The 27,790-nt window shown below is 41.3% G+C and overlaps 1 protein-coding gene across 1 annotated transcript; it reads right to left on the bottom strand.

Annotated features, from left to right (window-relative positions):
• Positions 1 to 686: 686 nt before the first annotated feature.
• RHPN2 (rhophilin Rho GTPase binding protein 2) lies at positions 687 to 24,621 on the bottom strand. The gene is made up of 15 exons (XM_065733164.1): positions 24,475 to 24,621; positions 15,299 to 15,414; positions 13,677 to 13,805; positions 10,981 to 11,056; positions 9,839 to 9,916; positions 9,207 to 9,331; positions 8,153 to 8,319; positions 6,472 to 6,659; positions 5,055 to 5,211; positions 4,482 to 4,601; positions 4,187 to 4,381; positions 3,768 to 3,844; positions 3,523 to 3,669; positions 2,538 to 2,693; positions 687 to 1,231 (listed from the first exon to the last, which is right to left on the bottom strand). The coding sequence occupies exons 1-15, from the start codon at positions 24,529 to 24,531 to the stop codon at positions 980 to 982; spliced, it is 2,040 nt and encodes a 679-aa protein (XP_065589236.1). The 5' UTR covers positions 24,532 to 24,621; the 3' UTR covers positions 687 to 979.
• Between the last annotated feature and the right edge of the window lie 3,169 nt (positions 24,622 to 27,790).

The following is a 27,790-nucleotide window of genomic DNA, read 5'->3' as shown; positions in this document are numbered from 1 at the left end:
ATAGAAGAATTTAACAGAAATAGTCAGAGGTTTTTTGTCTCCTTGTCAGTACACACTGATGAGTTGTTCCAACAAGCAGGAGATTTCATATTGGTTTTCCTAGCTGGCATGATAAAAGTCTCCCACTGTGACTTCTAAATACTTTTCTCCTCATGTTTTGAAAGTGTCACCACAACTCAGATATTCTTGATCAATCTACTAGAAAATGTCAGTTTTGTGATTTGTTCCACAGCTATCAATTTTATCAAGAGTAATGAAATACAGATCATATTGTAACTAGGTTAAGTAATCTCAAGTTTGGAATAAAGCCTGTTTTTAATAATGCATATATAACCTAGATCAAAAAAAGCTGAGTCAAACTCTTCTGTCCTTTAAAAGGTTGTGTGACTTCTGAGCCTTCTCATTCTCTTCCCAAGTTATATCAGTTATTCCATACAATGTACCTCATACTCTCAGAGAACTCTGCATAAAAGCAACTGTTAGACCACCCTTTGGCATGAAGCTGTTTTCTCTGAGTAACAGCTTCCTCTCTCTCTCCTTTGCTCTTCAAGCTAATTCTGTAGTGTTAAGCAGCTCATTATGAACCCTACATCTTTACAGCAAAATCATCCTTCACTGTGTCCTGTTGTGCACGCAGCATCAAGTCTGTATTAAATGACTCCTGTATGTTAAATGACTATCTGTAATAGTTATAAAAATCAGTGATGCTGTATTTTGAAATTCCAGAGGAATCCTATCTCCACAAAAGCCACTTCATCACCTACAAACTGCTCTTTTACATCTCTCAAACCATTCTCTTCTAACCTTCAAACTTGACTCACGTTTTAGAGCTTCTGCCAAACTCTGATCTTCACAGTAAGTGAAGTCAGTGGCACTTGTCTGAAGTTGAACACATGTATATATAAAGGTAACGTTGATCGATGCATTTTATATACATTTAAAAGAAAAAACTTCCTGTTAACAGCTCCTTCGGAAAGGTTCAGTACAGTGAACTTTCTGTACCCAGAAGTGTGAAGGGGGAAAGCTTTTTCTTAACTGGAGAACTTGCAGCCACAGCTGAAGGAAGGCAGAGGGTGCTCGCAGCTTTCTGTCTGTTTTTAGTTCCCCAACTTAGAAAAGGCAGTTTGAGTGGGGCTTTCTTGGCCTGATAGGTCTTGTTCTCTTCCATGGCTAAGCAGATTAGGGAGTATGTCTTCTGCATTCCCACAGAGTAAGTGGCACTCTTACTATGCTGCAGGAAAGAGAGAAGAATTATAAGCACCAGTCACTGAAAATGGGTCAATGATTTGAAGACAACAAAAGATTACTGTGCAAATAATTTTCCAAGGCAGACTCCAGCAAGCATTCTGTGCTAATTAGTACAGAACACAAAGCCCTTCAGAGCGCTGGGATTTCTGTGCTCAGCCCTTGCAGACTGAAGGGGTATGAAAAGGATTCACAAGTCCCTTCACAGCAGTGGTGCTGCAGTTATGCTAAAAGCCAGCAAGTGCTGTGTGATCTGCACAGCAACCTTGCTACCACACTTGAGCACACGTTCTTGCACAAACCCCTCAAGTCTCTGCTGTCTTTGGAGTCCAGAAAGTCTTTAAAGTTTTTGATAAGCACTGAGCAAACTCCATGCTGACTGCAGCTACCACAACAGGCACTACTGTACCATGTTCTTTCAGGTTATCTGGAAGGCACGGCCCTCTGCCTTATCTTAGCTGTGCCTGATAGTAAGGTAGCCCTTTTGTGGCCAGCAGCAGCTTGGAATGACAGGTATGCAATTCCTTGTAGTCAGTAAGGAAAACGAATTTAAAACAAGGAAATCCAGTGGCAGTGACTGCACCTTGATCACTTCTAAGGCAACAGTGTTTCAGTGCCTAAGCTTGCCAGGGAATGCTAGAGGCACGGAGCAGTGGGTTTAGCTGAACTACACGTTCTCTTATTACAAATAATGTTTTTAGAGCTTAACATTTTTTTAACCTTGTGATCATATTTCTTTAATCTAAAGTTTCTACAGCAGTTTTGTAACTGACTGGGCAGTTAAAATACACCAAGTTAAAAAACAAAGTATAAATTGCTCCAGAAAATATATAGGTCATTTATGCTAACAGCAAATAGAAAAGGAGCATGCACACTTGGATGCTCTCCTGAACTCCATTATTTCACTGTGGCTCTTCCTATGCCAAACAGGTGATAATTTTTTTTTTTTATTTCTCTGCAACAAATGAGGGGAAAATTAATTGTGATATGAATTCTAGGGCATATTTAACCCAAGTAGTTCCACTAACACAGAGGCACAAAAGTAAAGCTGCCAACAAGAAAAAACACAACCCCAAACCATTCCCATGCATGCAGACTGCACTTTGGCTCACTAAGTCATGAAGAAGGTTCTACTGATTTTAAATGGTGCGTTTAAAACATAGCGCATTTACACCTGCTACCTATTGCACAGTGGGATACCGATGTGATATAAACATTAATCAGGGACTAAAGTCAGGAAAAAAAAAAAGCCTCACATGTCAAATCCACAAATGTATTGCCTCATTACGTACCATGGATGCTGTTGTATCCTGGCAACTGATGACCTCAAACTCAATGGGCTGCTCTCCCATGCTTTTGAGCTTTTCCAGCACCTCACTCACTCCAAGCCATTTGCAATCCACTCCACCAACTGAAACAACGTAATCACCTTCTTTTAGGCCCACTGACTGTCAAAAAAATTTGCACAGGTTAATATCTGGACTTATAAAGCTACATGAAATGTTTCTTGTCATCATGCACTATTTACCCTGAAGGCACTTCCCTCACAGGGGCCATGAAACCACAGCCTAGCCAGACATGTGGAACAAAAAGTAATAACCAGCATAAAGAGATGCAGATATTTCAAGTACAGAAATTACAAAGTTTGTGGAGTTACTGTGATACATGCAATTCTGGTATGCCCTGCTAGTTTCACATCCTCTGGTTTTTTCTCCTAAGTTAAATCTGTGGCATTTTTTACTGTTTTATCATTCCCCATGAGGCATTTTCTCCAGTTTTTATTTCTGTTTCTTCAACTTTTTTGTACTTAGTGTTGCTTCTGCCTTTGCTATAACTAGGCTGTACTCACCTCAGTATGTTGCTTTATTATTCCCTTTCACAAAACAACATATCAAAAACCATTAAAGTGTTCTTTCTCCTCGGGTACATCCTGACCCTCATCCTTACTGTTATAGCTACTTTTCTTTATTCTTTCCAGTTTTCCAAATTAGATGGGGAATAACAAACTTGCTTTTTTATATTTGGGACTTCCTATCAAGTGCAAACAACAGAAGAAATGTACTGTAGCATAACGTGATGTCAGGGATATAGATTCTCTAACAATAAGGTGCATATTGCACTAAAAATGTGTTCAGATTGTATGAATTAACTACAGTGCCACATGCTAGATCTCAGTGAACACTCCATACACTGATACGAACAAGCCAACACTGCATTTAAAGGACTGTAACACTAGAGTCTAAAGATAAAGCACTGATACTGCACCAGTCTACTTACTGCTGCAGGACAAACTGGATCAAGACAATAAATCTGTACTGGTGAGCCTCCCTTAAGGCTGAATCCCAGCTCCCCTGTTTCACAGTGGAAGTGAATGGTGCGTGGAGCCGTCCATCTCTGCTTGGCTGAGAACACCGACAGCGGGCCCTGCAGGTAACACAGCAGTGAGCACGTCGTGCTTTACTGCCTCACGTTCACTTATAACATACACGTGAGAGGTTGGTGGGCATTAGCACGTTACATACCAGTCTGTGAAAAAAGTCTTTAACTTTCACCTTGGAAAACTGAGGAGCAACTGTTTCTACTTTATGCTCTGTTTTAGCTAAAACAAAAAGAAAAGCACATTCATTTTCTCTCCAGTATTAGTTAAGATGTATAAACTTTACTTGCGTTCCAAGCTAGATAGAAGTGTATCTTAAATTCTTACAGGGCTGTAAATATTTCATGCCACAACAGACAAAAATGCACATTACTGCTACCATTGCTGGTTGGTCTTAATTTTTTCACCTCCTTCAGGCACATCCATCATCTACCCTCTCCTTTTTTCTTTCAAGTCTTTCCTAGATCTCTTAGCACGATCCACAGATTATTCCATTAGTCCCATAAAAGGGATCACCGTGAGATATTTGGTTAGCTACCTTTGTTTCTAGCTGTGGATACTTACGAAGAATATCTGGAGCCTGGATTAGACTGAGAAAGTCATCTTCTGTTTCCTGCTGAGCATATTTGAGAAGTGAGCGCTTATGTGCAGCTGTGAGAACCTCCTGAAGAACTTCAATGTTTCGAAGTTTTTTGCACAACCCACACACTCTCAGAGCTTCTTCATGGTAAACAATGGCTTTACGTAAATGTGCTTTCCCTGAAAAGAAGTTAGAAACTGAGCTGTCTTCCACAGATGCAACAAATACAAGATTATGTTCATCTTTAGTTTCCATCAGCTGGATAAAACCGGCACTTACCTAGCTGTTTTCTCTGCACTTTGTCCTTCAAAATGGTGCGAATCATCAGACCCTCAGGCACACAGTCGTACAGCTGGGAAAAGGCTTTCTCCTGCTGATCCTCATCATCGTTGGACTGCACTATAATAATTGATACAGAACATGAGTCATTGCACGCCTTTTCACACTCAGCTCCTTAGGTCTACTGTTGTGCAGTAGTTACTACTTTCTTTGCAGATCTGGTCAAATATTTTTGCAGATAAATACTGATGCGAACTTCAAGCTTTTAGGGCTCATACTGATAAGTTTTATCAGCATGCAAGAACTGCCTGTATGCCGGAACAGGATCACAAGAACTGATGTAATGGATCAATGGATATAACATTTCTTCTGTTTCTGCAAATGTTAGCTACTGAATATTCCATCCTTTTGTGAAGGACAAAGAAGCGTGGTTCATACCTGAGCAACAAATGACCACAAAATAGCATACTGAAATCCTGAAGTTCCAGGCTCTTATTCATAGATTAAACTATAATTGTTGATGCACTTGTTGGTGTTCTTTATGTGAATACATAACAAAGCTGTGATTCTTACGTTCATGGTCACACAGAATGGTGGCAAGGAAGTAATGCGCCAGAGCTCTGTAATGGTCTGACTTTATCTGTACCAGTTTAGACCACGAATAGGGGATATTCTCTCTGACTGGTTCCTGAGTCATCGCAGTGTTAACCATCATGTAAACCTCTCCCACCTAAAATAAAGCACAGAATTGAAGTACGAGAAGTTAATGTGACTTACTAGGAGCTCAGCTACTTAAGTAAGTGTTATTATATTCAGCCTTAAGACAATTTCACATGCATCCCATCAAAGAGGAGAAAAATATAATGCTGCAAGTGTTGTTAAAAAAGACTGAAACAAAGTTTTACGAAAAAATGGTATTCCACCTCTGATTTCTTTCCCTCGTAAGAAAACATGAATTGATTCTGTACAAGGACAGATAGACTACGTTAGCTGATCAATATGGCTTCAGAGTTCCACAAGAATGTCATACAATAAAGTTATTTAATTTGCAAATACATCTCATCACGTTAATACAACTAAGAGAGTCAAACGTGTCAAATACTTCAGCAGAACCACACTTCACTTCTGTGGAGTCATAGCTACCCTTAAGTTTGTATGGTCAAGTTACATCTGGGCTTCTATCCTTGATCCCTCTTATCCTTTACGGAAATAGCTTTTTGAGCAGTAAATGCTGCTTTAATTGAAGCCCAAAATCTTTCTCTGCTACTTATCAACTCTAGAAGTCAGAGTAACTTTGCAGGGTTGGTAGGAAAGGCCTTGCCCGTGTTAGCTAGTGTGGTACCAATTATACATGTGGCTCAGAAAGTGTATCCCGATCTGTTGGCATACCCACATCTTGATGTCAACAACCTCAAGAATGAATTCTACCTTCTGAGGCATAGCCCACCTCTCCATTTTCCATACACATCCCAAGACAGCTTTACACCTACCAGTCTGATTCTGCATCCTTCCCCCAGTTACAAATTAGTTATTCTTTTGGACTTTAGCTTCTTAAGTTTGCATAACCTCAAGCTGCCAGGAAATTAGACAGGTTGAGTGTGCAGCACTCAACAGAAGGACCACACAAACAACCCTCCCCTTTTCTACGTTGAACTGTGGACAAGATCTGTACTGTTTGAAAGAACAATATAGTGAGTCACTTGTTAAAAAGTCTTTTGAGAAGTTTGCTTCTCTTTAGCATGTTTTTATTCAACTTAAATTAGCTTACAGTTCTAATGTAATGATAATTGCAGGTATTTACATTTTCATCTTCTGAAGGGTTGCAATTCTCAATATAGCTTGAGTGCTGTCCCTTCTGCTTTGGGTTTTCAGTAATGGTTGTTAACATTTAGGTTTAGCAAATTCTGTTAATATTCCTCTAGGCTTTATCTAGTAACTCAGCAGTGGAAATACTTATTTTAAAGATGAAGTATGAAGTCTCTTATTTTACCTTGGCAACTTCCTGTGTCATTTTCACTAGTGTGAAAAACTCGTTGCGTATTCCAGGGAGACTGATCTGCTCAAAAGCACACTCTTGAGCCTGAGCAAGCATCATTTTCACCAGTACGTTCAGCATAGCCGGGCTCATGTCGTAACTTGGTGTGTGAGTAAAGGTCTCCTTTAAATAGCTCAGGACTCCTGAAATGACAAAATTGTTTTGTTGGCATTGCAAAGAGAAAAACAGCTGATGCTGTTCTAGCATGTGTGGTAAGAAGATGAAAACATGCTTCATCATATTGAACCATAGTGATCTGAAGGAATTCTTGGTATACACAGAAATTAAAGCAAACTCCTGATTTTGATTTGCCTTCCCATAAAATGCACAGATCTCAAAATTACAGTTCAAGAGAGCACCAGAAGTTACAGCTTCCAAGGGTGGTACCTTCAAATTTGCTTCTAACAATTCTTATGACTGACCATAAAGCCATGCTAAACTGAATGCTATTTTTATATGGGAACTGTAGGCCAGACTCATTTAGGACAAGAAACAAAATACATCTGCACAAGTGTAAGTAGCAGAACCTTTCAGCGGTGGGAGAAAAACATATACAAGCTTATTAATTATGAGTGTCCTTTGTAGATGCTGCTAAATTCATGGTGTACCTCAGTAAAAGCTCAGTTCCACCCCTGTAAATAAACTAGAACAGTATATTTAACTGGGAAAAATTACATTCTGCTCTGGATGTTAGGTTCCACCAACATCCCAATCATTCTTATCATTTATCAAATTAAAAACAATATTTGCACTGCAGTTAGTGTTTAAGTAACAGTTTCATGAATGAAAGTGTAAGTTCAGCATGCACGTCATCCAGCTGTTCTAGTGATTCTACTGGCCCACTAATTGCTGATAATACTACACAGGTATAATGGTGTAATGATAAGGCCTTTGCTTTCTAAGTGTCCCACCTTTGTAATTTTACATCTTACCATTACTTCTGTGTTCTGCCATGTTGCAGTGTGTTTTCTACTACCACTTTCTGGTATTTTTCAATTTCTGTGTGATATTTGCATCTTTTATCTGATACATCCTTACACAGTTCTGAGCTATGGACACCTCTTGCCGGGCACAGCCATGTACTGATTAAATGCCCAACTGAACGTAACTGGAAGTACAGGAAAAAAAACTTCTTTTTGGTTCTCAACATAGTTCTGCTCACACAGGAGCTTATACACACTGAAAGCTTTGTTGAGGATAAATTCTGTGCAAGTTTCACCAGACAATGCAGCACGATTAATTATGAAGGGACCATATGAAAAATTAGCTTCTAAGCCTTTTATCTTCCCTTAAAACTCTTTCTTGTGCAGTGTAATATCACTGAGGTTACAACAGCTATACACATGAAACAAAGAATGAGCAAAACGAAACGGCGTTAGGGCTATTGCTCAGACCTTTGAACTACAGCTCACTAATGATTAACCACAGCACTCATTGTCTTTATCAGCATGTTTGAACTGCATTTCCAGGTTTTGAATTAAAGCTTTATCTCAATCCTCTGCTAGGCTTCCAAAATCTCCCTGTTGCATCTTTTTTCGTGTAAGAAAGTCAGTGGGAAATGCAGAAATCTGCAGGAAGTCAGGCTGAGGTCAGCAACATTTGTATACAGTTCTTTGTAATTTTTATGTATCTGTACCTGCAGCTCTCTGAAAAGCATCAACAGCATTTTCAAGTCCAGTCTGGGCCTGACGATTGCATCTTGTTCCAATCTGGGTGTAGAGGGCTCCAATATTGAATAAAATACTAGCTTTTTCCAGCAGCAGATTTTGCTGACACACAGGAACACCTGTGAAGGAATCATACCTTTGGAAAAATGATGAGAATATATGTTAAGATGAACAGAGTACATTGAACTACAGATACTTCAACAGTGTAATTCTTAGTAACTTCAGTGAAAAGAAAAAGTGACCAGAAATACCATTATGTTTTCTGAGGACAATCCGTGACTCCAGCAAAACAGAGACTGGATTTGAGCCTTAGCTTTCAGAAGGTTTTTAAGCAGTGCCCCCAGAAACACATTATGAAGTACCTATAAAACTTTTGAGGGACTGAGAGCATGCTGGGGAAGCATTCCTATGTGGTCACCACATTGTCGTAATTTTTATTAGGCAAACACTATTAAATGTTGGCATAGATTGACTACTGACATGGTCAGACCCTATATTGCAAGTGTTTTATAGTTCCTTTTTGCAGTTGGACTGGGAATTTAATGGTTCTTCTCAGCTGCATGGTACTTATCCCCTTTTTGCAATCAAAAAAAATAAAAATTCTGAATTCAGGAGCCCATCCTTGTTCATAAATGTAGTAAACATTTAGCAAATGCTCCCCTATAATGAAGTTAGTCCCTCTTCATTCCTGGCCCAAATACCCAACAAACTGAAGGAAAGTCTGACCCCATCTGCTTCATGCAACAAAGTTCAGAGTTGAGGAAAACATCTGCAGTTGTCCAAAATTACGTTCTTTTTCCCTTGTGAAAACCTGTAGCCCAAATCATAATTTAACACAGCATGAGAAGGGCAAAGGGCTATGCTGGAGTCAGGTTTACATTTAATATTAAAAGCAAAATCAAGCATTGGTGACAGTGGGATGAGGTGGGGAGAGACACAGAAATGTTTTAAATTAAACAGAAAACAGTTAAAGATTAATGGTGTTCTGAGGGGGATGGAAACAAACACAAACTCCACACTTACCATGTAAATAACACTCCCATGTGCCTGGTAGGTGGGAAAAATCTGTTTTCTATAAAACCAAGTTGAAGGAAATAGCTTATCAGCATCTCAATGCCAGCTTCATCTCGGCTGGGAGTGCGGCAGGCCTTAAATACAACAAAGTAGAATAAAGTGTACTCCCTTGAGTTACAGGATGAATACTGAAATGCCAAGGAATAAAGCTCTACTTCCTCTGGACTTCTGTGTATCACAGAAATGCGTGGAATGTGAGAACAGTAAGCTTAAGGCCACATGGATGAACTCCAAAAAAGGTTTTCTTTTCTTTCTTCTCTTCTTTTGCACAGAAGTGGCACGTAACCTTTATGGAAAGGAGGAGGTTCTGCTGGCACGTCTCAGAGCTAATTAAACAGACATTGCAGGAATTTTATGAAAGCTACAAAGAGACTGTGCACATAATACTGGAGACATTGCATGATTGTAAAGCTGTGGGACGGTGGAGATTCATGTTCCATATCTCAGAAATGAAGGCTATGGGAATATGGTAAGCTATAAAAAGAAGTGACATACGCTGATCCTATACAAAAGTAACTATATACAACTTTAAATTTAAAGACCTCATGGAAGAAATCTTATTATGCCAAAAGTAAACTTACCTGTCTCAGATCCATGAGGTCTGCTATTTCATCTTCATACTCTGAACTGTCTTCACTATAATGTTCTAGAATAAAGTCCTAGAAAAGGTGCAAAGGAACCAGGAAATTATTAGATCAACTCCATTGAGTTTTAAAACAACAGCACGTAATGGTTTTGAAAGGGACAAATGAACCCTGTTAGTTAAAATAACACGGGAATCAAGCGACCATAAAAACTTGTTAACAGAAAGAGACTGCCAAATTCTTGTCAGTTCCACTAAAATTAGCACAGTTGCAATGGCATAAGTGGTAGAGCCATCTGGCCATGGAAATTAACCTACAGATGTAAAAGCAGCAACTTCTGTGGTTATGTGAGTGGCAGTTTTCCATGAGGTAAATTCTGCATTGAGCAATACATGGTAGTCCAAAAATGCAGAAGGTGGCTCAGAGAGCTGGCAAAGCCCACAGCAAGCAGTGATAATGCTGCAACACAGCTTCCCAACAGAGCTGGCTCAGCTATTTGAAACTGGAGTATCACGGTATTGTGCTCAGTACAATCACTGTTACTACTTCCTTTTACATCTAGAGTAGCCTTATGGGCATCAGTAGTCTCATGGGAATGGGAAACTAAAGAAGAAATTGTTCTTTTCCTACAGTCACACGCTACTCAAAATCACACACACTTAAAGCTCTCCTTTAACCTCCTGCTTCACCCTTGAAGAACCTAAGAACATAAAACTTAAGTCAGAAAATGAGGACAGATAATCTAAATATCCCAAACTGTCCCACAGTTCCACTGCAGGCTGAGGAGAATAAAATTACCCTAAATTATTCTACATTGTTTAGACTGTAACAGCTTCTCAGCAAGGGAGATCTGCTTGACTTAAAGGATGTAGTGCTTAGTACATGTGAAGCACTGCACAGATGTTAAAATCATCTCCACTCAGTACACCAGCTCCTGCATGCCCAGTTCTCTTTTCACAGGAACATAAATTAAGATGCAAGGCCACAGCCCAGTTAACGGCTGGGTAACTTTTAAATATGTTGGGATCTCAGTTCTAGGACAACAATAACAAAATTACACATAAACTACTTCTTCAAACAAATTTGAAATGGAAATTACTCCATTAAGATTTACTCTGAAGTATGTCTCAGAAACTTACCTTCAGGGGGAGCGTAAAGTCTACTTCCTTGGTTTCCTTTAGGCCAAGAGGTACCAAGGGAATGCTGAAAGTCTCTCTATGGAAAAAACAAACAGAATACAAAGATCTCTGTAAGTTTTTTATTTGTCCATTAATAAAATAATTACTTTTGTTTCATTTGTTGACAGACAGCTAGAATGCCAGCAAGCAGCTCCACAACTGCTACAAATCTGCCACGATGAGTTACAGTAATTAAAAATAATCATCCTTAGTATTTTACATGCTACATATCACTTCTCGAGATGAAAACATGGATGTCTAACAGGGAAAAAAAGGGACAGAGTATACCCATAGTGAAAGGCCTAAGACTAGAAGTACTGAGCTTCTAGATGAGGTGTTAACGTCATAAACTACTCAAGCTATAAAATATCTAAGGGCAATAAAGATGAGAACTGTAACATTTAAAATCTAACCTCAAGAGAATATGGGCTTAAAACTGGATCACACTATTAAACACTAGCCAGTACAACTATCAATGACTGAAAAAAAAGAAAGTACCATTTTTATCATGAAAGCTATTTCCACTGCATATGTTGCTTTTCCTCTAAACACATCACCCAGTTACAGAATAGTGAGATCAGGATTGCTTCCAGGAGCATAGTTTGTTCAGTAGGTTTAATGGATTGGTTTCTGGCAATTACACAGTTTATCTGATATTTTTCTTTTTCCTCCAAGCTGTATAATCATCAAAGTATTTAACTACCAGCACAAAGTGGCATGGGTGTGATTCATTTATGGTCTTATCACCAAAGAGAGCAAAATCACTTTCTTACTGGTGAAAATTCTACCTGGGGGAGATGGGAGTAAGTGGAAGAGACCTGGAAGTAGATGACATGATCCAGAAAGCAGCTCCACTGGTTTGGAAAGGGCTTCCAGGACACAGTGGAAAACATCACTGCAGGCAGTGCAAATGATTTTATTTCTGATGAGGCTTTTAGAATAAGCCACAACACTTTAAGACAGTTTTACAACACTTTCTGTCTACATTTTTTCCCTCAAAAGGAAGTGAGACATGCAAGCAAAATCCTAACTTACTGATTTAATGAATCCTAATGCCACCCACAATTCCTGTAGACATCAGCATTTGTTTCTCAGAGGAAGTTCTGTTTTCCAAGTTTCCATGGAGTCAACATGGATTGCATCAGGGAGGTGCTGGACAGTTAGGGAGGTGGTCCTGACTCTCCAGATCAGTGAAGAAGTGACGTCATGTTCCTCAGTCTAGCTGAGATGTGTGCAACAACTGGGAAGGCAACACTTCCGACTGGTGCAATACAATACCCTGTAACCTAGTGGTGTGGGTGTGACCTCACATTGATGACTGCATGCACAAAAGATTGAGAGGATAACTATTAATAGCTACCTGCTACTAAAAGGCTCGAGAGCAGCTGTGGAGGGTGTGGATTAATTTAGCGGATGAGAAGTAAAAAGCATCTACAGCTCAGAAGGAGCAGCAATAGAAAGGCAAAATAAAACAAATCAAAACAGATTGGGAAGTGCAATCAGGAGAAAAGTCATACTACTGCTCAGCTGCAACAATTCTACCTACCCTAGGACATGAGAATGCAGACACTTTGAATCCTCTTCAGCTGGAAGTAGGGGTACCATGGCTGGAGTCTCTCGCTCCCACAGCCCTAACTTTCATTGCTACTCAAAGTGCTGACATACATATATAAAGACTAGTTAAATTTTGAACAGAAACCTTTTCTCTGGCAAATAGAGAGTTGTCAAAGTTTGCCATGGGGTTGGGCAGTAGGAACTTGTACAGAGTTTCTTTTCAGAACAATGAAATGTAGATATTTTGCGTCAGGTTAGCATTCAGTTGAAATGTACCCCACTGAAAATGTGTTCAGATCCTCTGCATTCAGGATTCTCTGTGATCCATTCAGAAGTTAACCCTGACTGAGAAAAGTGCTAAGAGGGAACAAAAATTATTCCCCCTTCCACAAAGCACTTGAGTTTGCATCTTGAGCTGCTAATGTTAATCAAATATTGGAAGTGTATTTCAAGGAGCAGTACAACATCTAACCAACAGAGAAATCCTTGCAGTATTCGGGCAGTGAACAATCCATAACCTCAAAGTTTTATGTTTGAGGAATGTATTGAAATGTATGATGCTTCTTAAAGTTGGAATAACATCTCGGTTCGATCCCAACTTCATCCAGTACATATCTGTGTTTCAGTCTTAGTTTATGCTTTTCTGCCACTGAAGCATACATCTTAAGAATCACAAGCCTGCTTTGAGCTCCAAAGCAGTGTTGTTTCTTTGTCCTTCAGTTAAACAGGATTGTTGTAGATACTTCATCTGAGAACAGATAGGTTTGCTTTCTTTGGAATGCACTGAACCAGTTAGCCAATCAAGTACTGGAAATTCTGCTTGGTCCCATGTATTTCTCCATAATGCCCCAAGACCTGTCGATTCTTACAGTAATCTACTTCACAGAGGAACTCCGTATCTAAGGATTAGTGGCACATACCTTTCCCAAGTGAAAGACAAACAATGCAGACTAACCCTTAGTCAACAAGTTTACCATCTCTTTCTATCAAGTATTCTGTTCTTTCAGGTAATCATCATCCAGCATTCAGATTCACCTAGAAACAGCTTTAATTTTCAGTGTCAAATACAGGTTCCATTAATAATTTAGTAACTTTAAACTTACTCTGCATTTTGATAAACTTCTACTGAGATATTAAGTCCTTCTAACTCCTCCTTTAAGATCTGCAGGTTTGAGTTTACAAAACTCAGTTCCAGTAGTACCTGTTCTCGTACTTTGTTGTTGGTGGTAGCCCTGCAGAAAGAGAGAGGCATCGTTTTTTATTGCTGAGGAACGGGTTTTGTACATAAGCTTAGCTGACCCCCTTGCTAGCATTCTCAGCATTTTTAAGATTTTTTTTAATCCCCTTAGAGATGACACAAGACCTCATGTTTCAGAATTTATGAGCATTTCTTTCAAGAAAGAACGATATTTCCAGATAACAGCATGCAGGCACCTAGAAGGTTTGTCACGTCCTAATTTTTTCATGAGATAGTATTTTTTTCATTAATCAACAATATTATTTTTTTTAATAACCTCTATCTTATTCCGAAATATTTTTTCCAAAGAGACTCACCCACTTTATTAACTGAGTAACAATCTGCTGAGATTACAGATCTTAGGAATGAAAGTAAACTGTTTTATGGGGAAGTTGTTATTACATAATGTTACTACCAAGTGTACAGATAGGAAGATATATATATTTCTTTTTATACAATATAATTTTCTCTGTAATATATTTTCTTAAGCAAATAGGATTTCTTGTTCCTTTACCATCCATATATTTACATTCCAACTTGTAGGACCACTAGCACAGAGGAAACCAGCACAGCTCCACAGCATTTCTGTGCTATTATTTACATATTTCAGGACATTATATCCGTACTTCTAACCTGATTCTCCATGGAGCATTACTGTTTACAAGAGACTTAAACTATTACCAATGAGCACAGGTGTGAGCTGGAGTTAAAGGGCCTTGCAGCCTTTATTAGACAGTTCAAATCAACAGACAACAAAAAAAACTTGCTTTAAATTTGCAGCATTTTATATTTACCTTGAAGTTAAAATTTACCCTCACAAATATTTATAACAACCTTGATACTTTAGGCTCCTCATGGCACATCCTCCACTTTTGCAGAGTATCTTGGTAAAGAACTGAGAATCCCAAGGATAAATCCTAACCTTGTACTTCATATTATAAATTGCATTATCTGAAAGTTTTCAATTTCTATTGTGTTCCTAAGGTTGCTTAAACGGAGCAGGGTTTAAGTCTGCTGCCTGCACACTGGATATAAATACAGAACAGAAAGGATCTTGAGCAGCACGTAGATAACTGGGTGAGCTTTGATGCTAGCAGCAGTTTAATTACAGTATTTTTAAGGCTCTGTGTTTGGTCGAGCTCACCAGCCTCCACGGGAAGGATTCTGGTATCTCCCTCAGAAACCCCGATGTTCTATCCAGGTAAACACCTGCACTATGGCTGCACTGCCCTCAACATGGTTCACCTGGCATTATTACTAGCAATAAAGTTGATCAAACAGAGCAAGACAGACTTAGAGCAAGTCTAACCTGCAGCCACTTGCTACAACAGCACAGCTTTGGAAGTGCACTTTACAGCAGGTAATGACAGAGCTGAAGCAGGGTGATCCACAAAGCATCCAGCAGGAATGGTTTAAGCCTCCCCTCTTTCCCCACAAAAGCATCCTGCTGCTGCTCAGGCTAGAGGACTAGGAAGCGATGGCACATACCGTAGAAGATTTTCAGCACCAGCTCTCATTCTTACTGCTCTCAAGATCTGTTGGTTTAGGACAGCTCTTTGATTTTGTAGTTTGCTTCGACCAGTCTCTGCAAGAGGATTACATCCCTAGAATTAAAGAAACAATTTTTATTGTTACACGATTCTGAAAAATAAGTAACATTACATTGGAATTAACTCCATTGGCACAGGTACTGTATAAATACCAGTTACTACGTTGACAACAATGACAAATGACCGTTTGGACAGTGTTTCCTTTCTCACACTTGGTTATTAAAACCAGAAGAAAGGCCATGACCAAAGCATCTGACACTGACAAAATCAAGGCTGAAAGTATTTGGTTTAGAGCTTATGCACATCTGAGCCGGTCTGTTCTCTCCTGAAGATCCTTTGAAGCTATTGTCCAGTTACAACTGAATTTGACAGCACACTACTAAGCTCCTAAGGGTTTTGTAAAACAGCTGTCTGGCAAGGCAATAAATTTTACTAATGCTTCTGCTTCATCTTTGCAAAATACCTGAGTTTCACACTGGGAGATAAAGCCTAGAAATACAACTCTATCAGAAAGCAGGATCTGTGGCACCAGAGATTTAGAGACTTTTGAAAGGATCTCTTCTCTTGTTGCTTCTGGTGCTCAGACATACAGTACAATGCCCACCCCTCTCTTCCCCACTTCCTTTCTTTATATCTTAACTCATTTTTGGCATAGTACTGTTTATCTGCAGAAGTCTTCTTCAGATCCAGGAAATGCTCTCAGATCTTTGTCTGCCCTGCCCTAACACAGCATCACTTTTGCATACTGCACCAAAAATGTGAAATATGAATAAACTCTGTACGACATTTCATCTGTATATTATCACAGTGCCAAATGTAATGATTTATCTGCCCATTAGTTTTTCTTATCACTTACTGGAGAAACAAGGATTACTTCAGGCTGCCTCAATTTAAAAAAAAAAAAAAAGAAAGAAAAAGACGGAATAATGTGGGATAAAGGAACAACAGACCTGGACAGGGAAAGATGATAATTACACCTTCGGATAAGCAAACTAAGCCCTTAAAAAGTAAAGCATTAAATCCAGAATCCACAAGAATACTTCTGTGTACGTGCAGACCTACATAAGAGTAGAAGGAAGGTACTGCACGCAGACACGAGGAGAACTGAGCCATTGTATTCCAGAGAGCACTGATAAGATAAAGCTGTTACACACATATAGGACTGTGTATCTGTCTGACTTCTGTTATTCCCAGGAGAAACACAATCTTAACACCTTTTTTGTTTTTATACACAGAACTCAAATTCCACATTTTTTTTCCTTTGCCTCTGCCCCCACCTCCCTTTTTTTAAATGTTCATTTAAAGCCAACCAGCACACCCCCACAGCCTTAACTACTGATTCTGAAGCAGATAAGCTCCCCTCTATCTTAAGGTTTACCCTAAAATGAAGCATGCCCTTTTGAGTGGCCTTGCTGGGTGCTGTTAAGAAGTTTAGCTGGGTCCTGCTGGATCTTGCCTTAGACCCTCAGGAAGCTCAAATCCATCTGATACAAGTCTTTCCACAAGTACTCCAGCCACTAGATGATGCACAGTTTGGGATCTCCCTCTTACATGTTGACTGAAAATATTTGGTTGAGACACAATAGCATGGAAAAGTTTCTCAACGAGCTCTAATTATGAGTGGTCAGGCAATAACATACCAGCACATCAAAAACAAGTATTTAAATAGAACACAAAGTTCTAACCATGACGTTTTTATTTGGGTTGGCAGGTGAAGGCCAACTAACCTGGCAATAGAGAAGTAAACTTGCATACACTGGATTATCTGATAAATCCCATAGCCTAATTCAGTTAGCTTTAAATCCCTAGATTTAAAAGTTTGTAATAAATAGGTAAAATGACACGAAGCTTGTGTAAACACTTCCTGAAGCACCATGTGCCAGATAATTTGACAAAAACATGTCACATTAAATTACTCTCATCATAGAAGTGTTTGTACAATGAGGCACCAATTACAGCAGAAGCCCAAAACTTGGATGTGGGCTACATACTCCCTTTGATGAAAAAGCATTGGCAGCAAACAGAACACAAAGAAGATGAACTTTTACCGGAGAGTACATGCATATTTAGCAATTTTGTTCGTTCACATCAGATGAAAAGTAGTCATTGAAGTACAAAATACTTTATGCCCTTTCACACATTTATACTCAGAGGCAAAAGCAAGGCATACTCACAAGTATAACATGGCCTCGCACATACAGATTGCTTTCTGCTCTTAGCCTGCATCTTGTCCTGGGCTGCCACCATTCTTCCAATTTTGCTTTTTCACTTTACATTGTACAGCCTTTCTGATGTTCAAAGTCTCTCCCTTTCCACATTATCCATGCAATTTTTCACTTGAAGCTTGCCAGTGATATTATCTTGCTTTTTGTATTTAGTTTGCACACTTTATTCTTGGGCTTTCCATCTCTATACCCCTGGGATGCCTTCTTCCAACTTCTTTCCCAAACCACTTAGTCCAAGCGCCCTTCCTGCATGTGTCATCCCCCTGCCCACTCTCCATTTTCTCTCCAGGGCTGCAGCTCCTCCCTAGAACTCCCTGCCCTTTCTGCATGCATGGTTTTCCTGACGTCATTCCAATCCTTTGCAGCTCTACTTATGGGAACTTTTTCAGGAAGATCACCTGCCCCATTCTCAAGCCAACAAAGCTCAGCAGAAGTGTTTATTTATTTCCATGGACATTAGATCAAGGTCCAGTCCAGAAATCAAACATGCTCCAGGTGAATACTGAGAGCAAATCTGCAGCAACCTTAAACTCTGCAAAGAACAAAAGCAGCAGAGATGTTTCTCTTCATTTCAGCAGCAGCCACTAATCACTGTGTGAGAGAAGGCACTGACAGACCAAGGTATCTGGATCACCCCCAGAGTGCCTGAAGTGCTTCACTTCTGAAAGGCTTTGTTCAGACAGAAGAATGTTTTCAGAATAGACTTTCCTGCTGCAGGTATCTCTCACCTGCTTCAAGGACTTGCATTTGCACCTCCTGGAAAACTGCTTTTTAGATCCCCTGTATAGCAAATGGGGATGCTCAGCTAGTTCGTGTTCATGTTCAGAATTCAACTCTTCCTTGTACAGGCTGCCAGAATACTGAGAGGTAGAAGGATGCAGAGAGAGCACTGAAAATAACCAACATCAGCAAGAAACGTTAAGGGAAACACAATCTGGAGAAGATTCCTCTTTGTGTAAAGCACGACCTCTGCATGCTTACAAGTCATTTATGAGAGGTCTTAGTAAAAGACTCATTTTGTCTTCCTCCACATCAGAGGTCCTTTCTCAGCCCACATTTGTAGGCTTCTCATGTACGGTCATTCCCAAGAACACTGATTTTCAGTACATTAGAATAGCTGGTAGCCAAACTTCGCAGCAGTTTCCACACCTACTGCTTCACTTCTAGTCAACAGGGTGAGAGACGTTTAATTTAATTACTGTTTATTTCTTGTATCTGTTTACTTACTTACATCTTGTGCAGACACAAGATGACTTGGGAAACTGAAGGGGGTTTTACCCTCATCTACACACTATCAGTGTTATCAGTTCATTAGCAAAATGACATATTAGTAATGAAGTCACAAAAGCAACAAAGAAAGTATGACTGAAGTTTTCAATGCATGTTTTGAGAGAAAAAAAAGGAGTAAATATACCTCCTGTAAAGACATTTCAAACTGAACCCTCCTATCAGCTTTAGAGCCTTTCTCCCCTCAGAGCACAGCTGCATTTTATGGAGAGGTGTGTTTGTTTGAAGTGTTTGAGTGTAACAGTTCTTAGCCTCTGAAAAAAAAAAACAGTCTCTTTAAAACCTGCAGTTCAATTAGCTAGTTACTTGATTTCTTCCTGCTTGGCTGAATTGCAGTATCAGGAAGCTGGTGTGTTTTTAATGCTTCCTTACCAGAAGCAAGCCCTGCACTGCTGTTTCTTACCATAGGTTACATGTGTACCCTGGTAGATAGATGTTCAGAAGAAACAGACACCGCTATGAGAAAAATAAAGACCCATCTCCTGATGAAGGCTGGCCTGTGCAGGCCCCGTGCACATTTCATAGCAACCCTCTGACTAATTAACGGAGCACGCAGACAAATTCCAATGGGATTCCTGCTCATCTCTTGTTAGAATTAATGCCTGAGCTTAGGAGGCTGGATATCCCACCTTGTACTTTTAACCCTATAAACATTACCCCACACGTGCTTATTTGGCAGACAGGTGCATAATGAATGCCTCTGGGATCTCACTGCAACTTGCTGCCTCTCAGACCAGGCGCAGTGGGGGATGAAGCAGAGCTACAGGGTGGCTGGTGGGCTCAGTGGCACTCATGGGATTTGGGGGAGATTTTATTCTATAGACACAAAGAGGATAGCTAGGCAAGCCTGTAGCCAGACACTGCTGGTTAGCTGTCAGTGGACAGCACCTCACCTCTATCTCCCACCTGATAGAGCCTTCAAATCCCCAGTCTAAGGCATGCAAGCAATATTTTTTTGTTTATCCAAGCTTAGAAGTGGCCTACCACAGAAGGGAGAAAGCTGCCAAGAGTATAGGTCCCAAACAGAGGAGCAGTTGTATTTGGCTTTAATGCCTGGGAGATTTTTCTTCAAAATAGGTGCATGTTTAACTACAGAAATTAAGCTGCAATGCACACAAAAATCCTGACTGTCTGCCTAACAATGAGCAATCGCAGGAAGCATCTGACTTATATGACTTATGAGGCAATGGTTTGAACTTTTAGACAAGCCACACACTTAAGGTGACACAGAGTTGAAACTGGGTGTGCCTTCTTACCTAAAATAAAACATTCCTTCCCAGCCAGTGCAACCTGTGCTGCTTGTACCCCACAGAGCATGCAAATGGCCATTGCCTCCAGACATTTAAACGTGTACTCAGCTTACACAGGTAAATTCCTTGGCTGTGATAGAAGTCATGGTAAATGCCATGATTTACACTCGTAGGACTCTGAAAAGATTCTAAATGATCATTTCCTTACCCTTCTACTACTGCAATTTGAGGTTTCTCTTTGACAGATTCTGTTAGTTCAATGCTGAAATTTTAGGTACATACCACAAACCTTTCAACAGTAGATGTTTTTAATCTGTGCTTAAAATAAGGAGGAGAGGGATAAGGAAGAACTGGTATTCCACAGCCTGGCCTAGTAGTTCCATAAGCAGATACTGTACAGTTCTAAGTGTCCAAAGACTAATAATAAATTTTCATAATAATTGTATTGTTCCAAACATTTTCTATACAATAATGTCTTGTCACACTACTCACCAATCAAAATTCATATTGGATCAGAGAAGCCTGTGCCTTGACAAACCAAGTTCCAAATGCTTCCTAGTTTCTCATGAAGGCTTACTTTCAGCTTTATTTATTTTTAATTTGTATATAATGAGTGGATAGAGCACAGCATGATGTGGGGTGTGAATCACCTCGATGTTGTTTCTGGCCCTGCTAGACAAGCAGAGAAAGAACAAACAGGCAAATAAATATTGCTATGTCAATGCTGATGTTGATTGTTGCCTGGCTACTAATGACCAAAACCATCCATGTTAGCTAAGGCCCAGTGGAAGCACAGGTGTAGCAGGTTGCTAAAAAGATCCATAAATCACAGCAGGGCAGGGGGCAGATCCTACACAGGAAAGCCCAAAAGCTAAGGAGAGAGACGATTAATTAGGGAAGTGCTGATTCACAAGCCTATCATACCTACTATCATCATTATTTTCAGTCTGCTACTCTATTTACAGAGATGCTTGTGTTCTGTTTTTAGCCTTTTCATCCTGGCAGAAAGGACTACTATATACTCTTCTGAATCATCAGCTTGGACTACATGACAATTTTCTTGTCTCCAGACATTCAGAAAGGGAAAAGAAAGCAATTACCTTCACTCAACTGACTTGAGTCTAAAGATTCTTCAAGCTAGCTGTCCAACTGCTCTGCCTGTACACAACACAGTATACTGCTTTCCAAAATAATCAGACTGGATAGGATGCTTAGTGCTGTACCAGCGTGTGTCTGGAGACCTACAAAAGAGGTAAGCTTGAAAATAAATATAGCCTTTCTCTTCTATTGCACCTGCCTAATTAAGAAACCTGAAGTTATAATCTGTGTAAGGCGTTATAGTGCAGTCAACTGAGATAGGAAAGTTATACTCTAAAAAGCTTGCTAGAAATCTCTTCCTTACACTGCTTCTATTCACCAAATAATGTTCTAGAGCTGATGAAACTCCCTAAGAGATCACCACCCATGTTTTGGATCCTGTGAGTGGCTTTTAAAACAAGTTATCTGCTCTTATCGTTACTTTTGTCAGTATTTCCTACTGGTTGTAGATCCTCTCCTAGGAAGAATGCCAAGGAGTGGATCTGGATAGAGAATGGCATGAACATAGCTGATTCACAGGCTCACAGAGCCAAGGTAAGAATGTGGAACTCCATGCAGAGAAGGTGGTGGCACAAGACCGGTCATCCAGGAGCACATGCACCACCCAGAACTACAGGTACAGTCTGCCCCGATACTGTACCACAGGGTATACTGAATTACAAACATGTGATGGCAGAGATAAAAAGAACAATAGTAGAACCAGTTCCCTTAGGCTTTATATTCTCAGAAACAAACAAAAAAAACAAACTTCCAGATAAAGACTCCACCTCCTTTTCAATGGAAAGCCTGAGTAGTGTGCCCCTTCCACCTTGCCATGTCCTTTTCAGAGCAACAGCAGGATTTATTTCTCTTCAGCCTAAAATCCCTCCCACAAGTTTAGTTGTGGCTAATAAAATAGCTGAAGAGGCTCCCTTTGCTCAGGGAAGGTGCAAGGAAAAGGGAATAATGTCAATACTGACAGAGCTCTGTATAACCCTGTATATTTGCCTAATAATTTTAAAACTAGGTATTATAAAAGCAAAAGGGGAGGTGATCTTCAGAACCAGCTCAAAGGAAGTTAGTTATTAGTTTAAGGGAAATCACAATTTGCATATACAAAGATGAAGGGCCTTTGCCATGAGGAGAAAGGAGAGCATGGACACAGACAGAAGTGGGGTAAGAGGTCCCTACAGAGCTGCTGCTGCTGTAGCTGGGAATGAATACAGGAGAGCCCGAGGGCTGGGCTGCAAGCAGAAGCTGCCACCTACTCCATCTGGGACTGACTTGGCAGTCACAGCAAGCCTAACTTCCTAGTGTGGCAACAGTACTGAAAGAAGGAAACAGGATTGTGTTTCACCATTTCTGCCTGTTGCCCTTTACGCAAAGCTAGCCACGGTTTTACAGAGCCTCCTCCCCAAAGAGAAAAATTAAGACTTACTTCCTAAACCTTTTGCATACTCCATCTCAGGTACAGTGAGGGTTATTGTCTGGTATGCTGTATTTAAGACTACAAAAGGGCACTATTATCAGCTTTGAGCAAACTTCCCACACCAATTCACTTATCGTGAGAACATACCAAAAGTCTAAAACAAATGAATTTTGTAAGAACCACTCCATTTTATGTATATACTGAGATCTTAATATTGATAATAGCCTTCTGCAGTATAGAAGACAACCTCATTGCATACAGAATGTTTGGGAGACCTTTTATGACCAGTCCTAACACAAAGAAGTATTTTCACCTTACTCTGGATCTTATACAACAAAAAGGTCAACTAAAAAGTATTTTTTTTTAAATCTCAAAACACATGCAGTGGCTTTGGAAATTGATGTGTGTGTTTACCAGCAGAACAAGTACAACAACCTTCAGATTCCCCTACAGAATTAGAAGTGCTGTTTGTTGTTTTTTGGGGTTTTTTTTGTTTGTTTTTTTTAAGGGCACAGAAAACAATGCAGAGGGACTCTGGAGAGGTGGGGGGAGCCCACGGACACGCGTGACTGGTTCAATAACCAGTTTGCTACACGAAGCCATCCAGCATACCATTCATATGAACAGGTAAGGGCCAAAGAAAGGATATTCTATCCAGAGTAGAGCTTTGGGTTCACAGGGTGAATCTGTTTTGGATTCCAGGTTTTTCTTTTTGTTTGCTTGTTTTCTTCTCCTGAATCAACTTCGAATGAAAACTCTGATCTTTGAGACCATTCAACTAATGTGTAACAAGGAATACTGGTTTTCTGTTTGCATTTAACTTCTGGGGACAGAAGGCTTTCAGCTTTTAACCTGATCTGAAATTTAGAACTGTATTATGGTACGTAAGAGCTGGATGAGCCTTTTGAAGATCTCCTGAGTGAAAAATGCACCAGTGCAGCTCATCCAGGTTTTTAACATTTCCATCCATTTAGGCCTTATTTCTGAGCATTTTCATACTGGAAAAGCTTCCTGCCTTTTCAGCACATGGAGTTTGCTTGGATCTGATGCTGTTTATGTGACCTTACTCCTAATGTGTAACGCTGCAACCAGAAAGGACCCCGTCCTGCGGGCAGCGTGCTCCTCCTGCACCTTGCAGCGCACAGCTTGACCGTCAGGCTCCAGCCGGCCCCCAGCAACAAGGGTAAATAAGAGAAACGGACAATCGTATATAACTTCAGTTTGACTTTGTCTAAGCTCGTCCGGCTCTGCTAACACCTCAAGTACAGCGGCAGCCCGCAGCACCCGCTGCTACAGAGCACGGCTGGGAGAACTCCGAGTGATTACAACTTTGCCATACTTCGCGACTCCCTGCTGAGGACTGCTACGCGATTACTCACCCGATACTATAGCTACTATAGCATTACTCAGATTAAGAAACCGGGTGAGACGTGAAGCTTCACCTGAGCTCGCTCGCGCACCGGCGGCACTGCCCCCCCCCCCTCCCCCAGCTGCCGGTACCGTTCGGGTGCGCCCCGGGCAGCGCCGAGCGGTAATTGCCGCTGTACCGGGAGAGCCCGGGCACGGCACAAGCCGCCCACGTCGTCTGAGAAGTATCCAGGGCAGATGTTTATGAAAGGTTTCCTAACGAGCCTGTTAACTCCGCCGCCTCACTCGAGTAAACTTCCGACAGGGACACAGGGCGATTACTAGAGAGCGAGCGAGCGAGGAGACGGAGCGAGGCGCGGCAAGGAAAGGACAGAAAAGCCGCGGTCCCGGGCTCCTCGTGAGGGGATGCGCGCGAACCCGGCCCGGGGGCGACGGAGCCGCCACAGATCGGGAGCCGGGATCTGAGCCCGCCGCTCACCTTCCGAAAGTAGCCGTCCTCCTCCGGGCAGCCGCGGGCCGGCAGAGCGTCCGTCATCTCCGCGCAAGGAAACCGTCCTCCGCGGTAATGCTGTGCGGAGCCGCGACCCTACGGGAAATGTCGGCGCCCGCCCCGCGGCTCCACCTCTGGCGGGCGGGGAGCGGCCGCCCCGCCCTGTGCCGCTCCGGGATGGGTGGTCCCGCGCGGCGACCCGAGTAGAAGTTGGGGTCCGCTGCCGAGCGGCCCCGGCGCGACCGAGCGAGGTGCGGGCGGAGGATGACGGCCGTGAGGCTCCTCCCCGGCCCGCGCCAGATCGGTGCCCCGCGTGGCCCCCACCCGTGTCCTCAGGGCCGCTGGTGGCCTCGCTGCGGGTGTCTGCCTCGGGGAGGGGCGACCTCGGCTCCCCGGCACCGCTCCGCGGGTGAGCCCGGGAACGTCCCAGGGCCGGGACGCCGGGGATGGCTGCCCAGGGACGGACGGGGCTCGGCTCCGAGTCTGGGAAGTTTCTGTAGAGTCAGCCCCAGAAGTGCAAAAATGTGCCGTGTTCACAGTGCGAACGTCACGGCTTCAGAAAATTCCACTGTGCAACCGGTTCTGCGTTTGTTTCTGTTGGACACGCAAGGACGTGGGCAGTATCGGCTGCTATTGCTACCCGGGCCTAAGCTACAGTTCTGTGGGCTTTCAGCATGTGAGAATCATCAAAGTGCTCGAAGTTATGATCCTTAGCAAACGTATCCTGTGCTTTTCTGGTTTCTGTCTTCCTGTAGCTGTAATCTCCAGGAGCCAGGAAGGTGTCTGCGAAGACAGCCTTTCTGTATCAAAGGAAAATATCTTCTGAATTATATCCCGAACAGAAGCTCCCTTTGAAAGCGCCGGTGTCTCCGGGCACTTGTGCAGAGCGCTCTGGCTGAGCCGTGCCTGCTGCTGATTGAACCTGAGAGTCAGCAGTTCAGAAACTGGGATCCAGAAACACCATGTTGTCTCTCTTGAGGTCGGCTGAATTTTGTTCTTCCAGACATCATACTCTCCCACCTCAGTACCTTATACCTTTTTTTCCCCATTGATTCTAAAGATGCTGGATCAACGCTGCAATTTGTATGTTAAAGTAGAAATAGGGTTAAAATGGGAAAGTAACTTAACTTCCCTCAATCTCTCTTTAAATAGTAGGAACATGAATACAATTAATTTTTCCATTGTTAGAAAACGCACTGACCTGTCAAAGAAAAATATTTGAGAAGTTTAATCTTGCCAAATCGGTGTTAATAGACAATACGTAGTTAATATCAATGAGAGGTTGATTAGCAAATTGCCAGCATGGGCTGTGCTGTGCTGATATTGCTGGGCAGTCAGAACAGCACTGCTTCCACTGGGTTTACTGAAAATGAATCTAACAGGACGTTTATAGCTATTACTCCAAATAAGAGTCGTGAGGGTTTGTAGCCTGGTTAAAGGGTCAGATGGTTAACAAGACAAGTGACTATTAATGTGGTGTGTGTAAAGCACAAATTTGCATAAGTTTCTGCAGAGAATGATACCGAAGATAACTTGCAGCATATCTCAGTGACAGACTGCAGGCTGCAGCCTTTCTCAGCTGCTGGTAGGTACTTGGAATGAAACTAAGTCAGCAGCGTTACAGTGAACTTCTTCAGCAAATTCAAGAATCAAAGATAGCTCCCGTAGGCTTCCTCCCCCATGGTGAGCACCCCATGGTGCTTGTCTTCCAGCCCTCTGAGGGCTGAGGACTGCCAGATTAGACTGTGCCTTGTCCTCACTTTGATAATCCTGACTGTGTCAGGATTTATCTCATATTTCTTAAGCATGTCTCAGGAAGTTTTGCCTGCCTCCAGAGTGCTCTTCTTAGTGAATATGACTTTTTGCAGATGACGTGTTGTTTGCATGGCCTCAGTAGTTAGGACTGAGCTATGTAATGATGGGGTAGGAGCACTCAGTGACCCTGGAATGTAAATTGCAGCTTAGAACGCTCCAAAAACTGATTTGTCTCAGAAAACATGTCCTTAGTCTTCTAACATTTGGTTAAATGACTTGTTTCCAGTAGCTTTTTGGTTGCTATTAGAATTCTGAAATAGAGGTGGGTTCACACCACAGACTTTCTCAGTTTTTCACAATTGTATTAATCAGAGGGTTTGGTTTCCTGCGTTGTAGAGACTGAGCAATAACTGGCTGGGAATCAGTAACTCATGCACTCAGAAAAAGGGATCTGCAGAGGCAGATGTTTGGTTGACATGTGTAACCATAGGAGATCAAATTTAGTGAACTGATGCATAGGAAATGGCATTGTCTTGAGAAAGCATCTTTTACCTGGATTTGCATCCAGTGAAAATCAGTGTGTTGTGCCTAAAATACTGAAGCTGAGAGCAACTGATGTTATCTCCACATGAAATCTCTCTCTTTGTTTTCCAGAACTCTGTGCTTCGGGCTGTCTGCATTTTCACAGATAAACCAGCCAGGTGAAGCAAACAATGACTGCATTGAAAACAGGCATTGAAAGGCAGAGCTTGAGTTGTCCCAGTTTTTGTCCCACAGACGTCAAGGTGAGAGAGAGGTCAGAATTTGAATATCCTTACCTCAGACACACAATAGTATACATAGATAGGTACAAGTATATGATAGTTTACACATACATACACATTATGTGGCATGTTTCTATCGTGTTTGTGTAATTCTGCTTGATCAGTCCTGTCCTTGCCCTCCCTCATCTTAAAAACCAAAATGAAAAGAACAACAACAGTGAATATATGAAATTCCAGTCCTTGTTTTAGTCCTTTTTCTTCCCTTTGGCCAATAGGAAATGGTCTCCGTTTGGGAGATTCATTTCCTGCTGTAACTCATGTTGATGCAGTTATATACTGAAGATACAAATCTGATTTGTCTTAGTAAGAACAGCACTACTCTGTGGGAAGAAAACTTTTTCTTTTCTTGTGACTAGAAACATTGCAGTATGGTAACAGGTGCTTCAAAAACAGTTTTTGTCCCAGATAGACATGGAGGGTTATCAGCAAAAGCATATCAGAATGATACTGTGTGAAGAGAGAAGGATGGTTCAAATACATGCTGATTTTCAAGGTAGATTCTTGAATTCTGGACAGGGCACACAGTTATTTATTGCTCCTTCAGTTGTTGTCTTGGAATAATAAACATTCACATTTCATATTAAACATGAAATATTATTCTGAGAGCAAAAAAGATTTTGTCAGCATCCCAGGCAGTCTTGAGTTCTTTATTTCTGAAGATTGTAGTATTTTAGTAAGGGAAAGTCTGGCTATGGTAGGGAAGTTTAGGCGAGGAGAGAGGAAAA

Source organism: Cyrtonyx montezumae, unplaced genomic scaffold (genome assembly GCF_038088225.1).
Source record: "Cyrtonyx montezumae isolate F1298 unplaced genomic scaffold, pur_monq_1.0 scaffold_17, whole genome shotgun sequence".
Lineage (NCBI taxonomy): Eukaryota > Metazoa > Chordata > Aves > Galliformes > Odontophoridae > Cyrtonyx > Cyrtonyx montezumae.
Note: the sequence above shows the minus strand (reverse complement) of the source record. Positions and strands in the feature narration are given on the sequence as shown.

Coding starts and splice junctions, on each gene's coding strand:
- RHPN2 (XM_065733164.1), bottom strand. CDS start 24,531: ATGACGGACGCTCTGCCGGCCCGCGGCTGCCCGGAGGAGGACGGCTAC. Junction 8,320..9,206: donor ATGGGAGTGTTATTTACATG/GTAAGTGTGGAG, acceptor ATTTTTCCAAAG/GTATGATTCCTTCACAGGTG. Junction 6,660..8,152: donor TGCTTTTCAGAGAGCTGCAG/GTACAGATACAT, acceptor TTGTCATTTCAG/GAGTCCTGAGCTATTTAAAG.